Source organism: Seriola aureovittata, chromosome 22 (genome assembly GCF_021018895.1).
Source record: "Seriola aureovittata isolate HTS-2021-v1 ecotype China chromosome 22, ASM2101889v1, whole genome shotgun sequence".
NCBI classification, from domain to species: domain Eukaryota; kingdom Metazoa; phylum Chordata; class Actinopteri; order Carangiformes; family Carangidae; genus Seriola; species Seriola aureovittata.
In genome coordinates this window covers 17,804,533-17,810,932 of record NC_079385.1, presented here as the reverse complement: position 1 = coordinate 17,810,932, position 6,400 = coordinate 17,804,533, and the positions used below count along the sequence as shown (strand labels likewise).

At 39.3% G+C, this 6,400-nt stretch overlaps 1 protein-coding gene across 1 annotated transcript; it reads right to left on the bottom strand.

Moving 5' to 3' along the window:
* Positions 1–78: 78 nt before the first annotated feature.
* On the bottom strand, positions 79–2,697 carry pmch (pro-melanin-concentrating hormone). Its single transcript, XM_056368146.1, has 3 exons — positions 2,388–2,697; positions 369–510; positions 79–258 (listed from the first exon to the last, which is right to left on the bottom strand). The coding sequence occupies exons 1-3, from the start codon at positions 2,634–2,636 to the stop codon at positions 197–199; spliced, it is 453 nt and encodes a 150-aa protein (XP_056224121.1). The 5' UTR covers positions 2,637–2,697; the 3' UTR covers positions 79–196.
* Positions 2,698–6,400: the final 3,703 nt, after the last annotated feature.

Genomic DNA, 6,400 nt, shown 5'->3' with positions numbered 1-6,400 from the left:
TTGTGTTTTTGAAATGTGTTTCACCAGTAGCTGTACAGTCTATTTAACCTGTAAAATAACACAATGACTCTGTACATATGCAGGCTTTTCATTTTTAATAAATTTTTATTTTGTTTTACATATTTGCACTCTCTTATTTTTTTCAAGGAAATGCATTTCAGTGTTAACACAGGAGGAAAAATTTTTTACAGCACATTCAAGCAAGGGAAGCACCTTCCCAGCAGGGTCGGTACACTCTTCCTATCATACATCGCAGCACTAGGAGAAGGAAGAAAAAGAATACAGAGCATTAGTTAGTATAAACATCAAGGAATTTGAAATGGTTTAGTAAGAATTTTCTTAGAAGCAAGGGTTTTCCGGATACTTACTGTCGAGGTCAGTGTTTCTGCGATCTATTTTCAAACTGTACTCAGCAGGAGTGTGGCTCAAGATTCGTTCTGTGAGCAGAGGAAGGCTTCGGCTAAAGGCCGAGTTCAGCACATGAACACTGCGTCCCTTTTGCCTCATGTCCTGAAACAAAGTACTGATCAGTGATTACATAGATATCATAACACCGCACACACATTACCATACAGCACAATCTGAACCTTGGATCGTCAAGCAGCAAATTTTTTAAGATTATCTTTTCATGTGCAGCACAGGTGTTGGATCTGTCTTTTAGCAGCTGATCTAAGCCACATTAACCCCAAATGGAAGAAATGTGTTTCCCAGTTTTTACTATATCACAATGGCCCGTTTTCTTCCACCGCCCTGGTTTACTCTGACAGCTTTGTTCTCTCCGTCTCGGCTGCCTGCTCTCCATTACCACAGAGATAACCACCATGTTCATGACACACGGGAGACGCAGTCGCCAGATAAACTCTTTACACATAGCAACCAAACGTTTGAGGAAGCACAGCTATATGATCATTCTTCCCACTGTGATTCCAATAAATCTTTATAGGCTTGTGATCATTTGACCTTTTCAGCTAATAGTATTTCCCGGTTTTCCAACACTGCTGTAAAAGATTTCATAGATGTGTATGAAATATAGACAACATTAGACACGAGGCCAATTGAAAAGGGTCAAATGTTCAGGCACAGGATGGAGATAATGTGCTCTTTGTTGTTGTTGAACTATGGTTAGCTAAGGTTGTTTATAGAAAGAACTCTCATACAATGAATAGTTATGATGCATGACTGTCACTGGCAGAATAATACTGGCTGAATGACGGCAAACGGAGAATAGCCAGACAGTTTACTTGGGATAAATTGATATTAATCCAAATAACTGGTAAAATTGAATTGAATTAAGTTGTTTCAATCTAACAACACAATGACAAAAATATTACTTATTTACCTCTTGTGGCAACTAGCCATACAGAAAGTTTTAGTTTTGTTTGTCCAGGTTTTGAGATTTCTGTCTCTATCCCAATACAATGGAAGTTAATGGGTATTAATTTGTTATTCTACAATTAAATTAATCACTTACAGTTTGAGCAAATTTGTGCAATACTATAAATACAATACTACTACTGCAAATTTATAACAGAAAGCCTGAGTTAAAACCTGTAAATGTAGAGTTTGAAAGATGTGGGTTGCAAGTAAGATCTAATTAAACAGGTTATCCAGTTGCATCTTGATAAGCGTAGGAAAAATGCTGGGTTTGTGGACCTTGACCCATATTTTGGACAAAAACTCACAGAAATGAAACTCTCAGAGTACCTCCTATTGATCACACCAGAGCACATTATTATACAAATCACCTGTATTTTGGTTGGTGACTCCGTTGCCACCTTGCACCCTGAGAATGGGCATCTACAGAAAAGTAATTAGAGTGGTGTCATGTTTAACTAACCATAAGTAGCACTTAATGTTGTCGGCTCCAGTTGTTCCAAGGACACTATTTCTGGAGAAAGCCCCTGCTGAATTATTTTCAAAGCCATTTTTCAAAGCTGTGACCACCACCAATTAAAGTTTAGTTACTTACATTGTATTGGGATAAGAGGCTGAAATCTAAGACATGCTTACATGAAAAGCCTGGACAAAGCTAGATACAACTAGAGGTTTGTAAGAAAATATGTGTTTTGAACAATTCCACTTGCTATAATTTTCCCTTTATAAACTGTAACTAATGGCATTATAAACAGTTAGGAATCAGTTCCTTGTATTGCCAGGTTGTGAAAAATCCCTTTGGCTGACCAAATTACTACATGAACTAAACTTGGCAAACAAGCTGGCCTAATACTGGTCTATAAAAGCATTAGTAAAAAGCATTTTTCACTCATGAATAAAACTGCTAGCTACAGCTAGGAAACCCTTTATCATGGATGACTTATTCGATAGTTGTATTGGGTGAAACAACCCTTTAAACAGCTTAAAATTTCAAAAAGTCTTGTGTCACTTACCGAGACCATGATGATTTTAGGGTTCCCATCTTCATCCCTGTCGTTGTTGTCTACCACGAGGCGTCGTCTGTACACGGGAGGAACCATGCCATGCTCAGTCATGGGTTCGTCGACCAGTAACGAACCCAGGCCATCTTGCTCTATTACCCCATCTTCTACTTTAGTTGCAGGCATGGCTGCAGTTACCAAGTGGCTGCTCAGCTCAGAGAACAGCACCAGAGTAAAGAGGACCGAGTGGACAGAGATCATGGTATCTTCAATGTTTAGCTCTACAGACTGTGACTGGTCTTGCCTCACCTAATGACTGTTGAGACCGCGCTCTCAGCTGCTTTATATACTGAGGCAGTGATTTTGCTTGCAACTTATAATTGTTAAACATAAAAACATCATGTCATGAGGTCACAGCAAATGTGCTGTGCTTCCATTAACAGATGTTCCTTTGTAAAGAAACAGGTGAATAGCTTTATTTTGTCTGTTTAGAAGTGTGATGAATTCAAATGGCCAAAAGAGGGGAAATATAGTAGGTAGTAATTCCCTCCACATCACAGAGTGGGGTCAAGAAGATTCACAGGGGGTGAAAGGGCAGGAATTGATTGTGAATCTCTTCTAACAAAATCCACATGCTGAAATGAACCCAGCAGGTGACAGGACAGAGACCCAATAAGTAGTTTTCTCTGAATGGCATCGGTGACTGTACGGAGACGAACTAAATCCTGTGATGGAGCTTTGACAAAGGTCAGTAAACATGTATGAAAACCTCCAAACTGAGACTAATGCCGACAAGCTTTTTGGAGGAAATTAGTCAGTTTAAAGGAATAGTTCAACATTTTCCGAAATATACGTCTGGTGAGAAGATTGATAGGATTCTCATGTCGGTAAATAGCTGTTTAATATCATTTTTGTAATTTTAACATTATCAATAACTAATAGATGAATTAATACCTGTACAAATGGTTATTTCTGTTCAATACATCCATGGTTATAGCAGGACTTGTTTTAGACTGCAATTATTGGGCTTTTGGATTCAGTTTCAAGGTAGCTACCACAAGGGGTTTACCTATTTTGAATGACACTTTTTCTCACACCTTTACTTTGAACTCACTTAACGGGACTCTAAGCACAATGTGGAGCCACACACACACACTATTATGTACACACAAAAATAGAAAACAGCAACACATGAAAAAAATAACAAGATAATCTATTAGTAGTTTTTGAGTACGTTTCTAACTTACCATCTGACAATATTGTTACCACATGTGTTGGTCATTTATTCACCTCTCTATTAGACTCTTGTTATGGTGATTGTTTGTACTGTGATCTAGATGGATATTTATTTTTTTACTTAATTTATTCATTTATAGATTGTTTTAATATGGGGCATGATATACTATTTGGATTTGTAGTAACCTACTTCATATCCCCATCATATATATGTTAACCTCCTGGAATAACTTCTTCATTATTATACAATCTGGAAAAATCTACACATTTTATATAAAAAATAAATCCCTATATTTGATTAATTGGGCTAAATTTGAAATAGACCTTATGGGTGACCTCAATCACAAAAAAAGATCTTTTTAAGGTAAAAGCAATCAACAAAAAAATAATATAAAAGGGTTTTAAAATGTATTCTAGTGACTCTCACTAAAGCCTCATAGCACTATATTCAATTGAGTTGACATATCCCAATATTCAATATTGAAGGAATAAATATCTGTGGCTAAAGGTGTAACAATTCGTTTAAAAGAGTCAAAGAAAGTTTAACTTGCAGTTTTGTTTTGGTCCTGGAGAAACGTTTGGTGGTCAGAGATGAAAGGCAGGCCGCACACAGAGGCTTTCCCGGTCAACAATGGCGCTCAATGACCTGAACGTTCCATGATGCGACTCCATGGTTTCCAGAGGCTTAGCGGCTAGCGGCTAACGGCTAGCGGCTAACGGCTAACGGCTACACACCTTCAGTAGCCAACTTCAGTTTCTCGCAGACACACACGAACTAACATTGACCATACTCAAGTGACATTAGGTAGGGAAATGTGTAGTAATATCTTCACGTACAGCGTCGAGTCGCTCCGTGTTTCCCCGCCCCCTACATTTCGCTTCCGCACCTGCAGCCAATTACAATAAATACCTTTGACTGACAATCTGCATTGACCAATAAAACCATAAGAGCTGAAACTAAAGGTATATTTTGTGTTTTTTATTTGAGCAAAACTCAATATTTGCCTGTAAAAATATTTAGAACTGAGTTACTATAAATTTTTACCACTTATTTACAAATGATCTTTTTCACGATTAACAATCTTAATCAGTCAGGTAACAATTTTTGCCTGAGTTCTAACTTCAGTAGCTTGTTCAGTAGCAAACTTTCAACCCCCTAGCTTTGGTCACTTCGCAAGCCAATCCAGCATCACCTTGAATTCCACTCCACCTTGGGAAGCGATTTACTCGTGTCCCCTAGAAATGAATGGGGTAGAATTTCCAATGAAGTTGAGCTCAGTGGGTCTTCACCAAAACTATACCCTCACGGAGCCACTGGCATGGATGTTGTTGATCTTCTTGTGTAACTCTCAGCAAGATACAAATAAGCAAAATGTCAAATTATTCATTCAAAGGATAACTTGATATCCCACAGCTCTGTGATCAAGCCTTTGGCAGAATTTGATTGATAAGCACCCACATCAAGGTGGCGATCGTCAGCTGATGGTAAAAGGTGGAAGCAAAGCAGAAACCGAAGGGCCGTCATGTTGACATAGCTCCTCACAGGCTTCTTCTCAGCTCCGAAAGCTTACCTTATTAACATCACAGGAGCCGTAGCGCATGGGATGGAGAACTGGGATATGAATAATAGCTATTGAACTCAGTTGAAGTGATTTTACTTGGAGCGGTCAGCCTTTATTTTGTAAGTATTATTGTTGGAGGGCGAGGACTTCTACTGAAGGACTGAACTTGTCCACAGGGGCAAGGCCGTTCCAGCAGAAGCACAACTGAACTTGTGAGCTTCGTGCTCTGTTGTTGTAACCTTTCTCGCTCTTTCTCTCTTACTGATAATGTCTCCCTCCCTTTTCCCACATTTCTCCTGATATAGGCTGTATCCATGAACTGATGTGGACAGTAGATGCACTGGAAATCGCTGCAACGCCACCTGATCCAAAACTTCTGGGCTCTGTCAACTTCCTTGGCAATTACTCTGAAGATTTAATGAACTCTGAGCTGTGGTGAAGGTCTTTATCTGGTAACTGTGATTTTTCCCTGGCCTGAATTTCTAAGAAATCATTACCATAATTCTCTAACAAAGAACATTAGCAAAAAAAAGCCAAGAGTCAAATAATCTTATGAGGACCAGATGTGATTCGGTGGGTATCCATGAACATTATTTACTAAATTGTCATGTTTCCAAAACACAGTTCGTCAAACCTTCAATTTATGCCAGTAAAGTTTATTCAACTACTGTGCTGTCGCTGATTTACAGTTGATCTTGTTTGTAAGTGTTCATAATTGCGTCCAGGTTAGATTCAGCGTCGTGCATGGTTTAAATTTTAAACTCGAGGAAGCTGCAGAGTAGTTATTTCATCAGCTCTGTCAGCTGCTTGCATCACTTGTCAGTCGCCGGTGCTGTATTTCAATCACACCGCCTACAGCTTTGTGCGAAAAGAGACCTCAGAAATCTAGGCCCTATGACATCAGTAGCAGCATTGTTTTATAATCCTCCAGGGGTCAGCACATTATTTCCCCCGTCCTGTATTAACACACTGCCTTTCATCACCAACACTCATCTTTTAATAGAAAAAAAAAAAAAAAAGACAAACACTGTCACAGCACAGAGGAAGCTTTGGTTCCAAGGACATTTGTTGCGCTGATGCTCCACGCATGATGCTTCGTGTCTATGTGTGTGTATTAAGTTGTGCCAGGGGCCGGCGTGCTGCATTCAGCAGAGATGCGGGTGCAAAAGGGGGGGGAGGTGGGCCGCATTTTGGGCAGGATTTTTTTGTTGCCCAGAGAACAGACCA

Excerpts from the sequence above, each read along its gene's own strand:
- pmch (XM_056368146.1), bottom strand. The coding sequence starts at position 2,636 with ATGATCTCTGTCCACTCGGTCCTCTTTACTCTGGTGCTGTTCTCTGAG. Across the intron at positions 511-2,387 it reads CTAAAATCATCATGGTCTCG|GACATGAGGCAAAAGGGACG; the intron begins GTAAGTGACACA and ends ACTTTGTTTCAG. Across the intron at positions 259-368 it reads CAGAAACACTGACCTCGACA|TGCTGCGATGTATGATAGGA; the intron begins GTAAGTATCCGG and ends TCCTTCTCCTAG.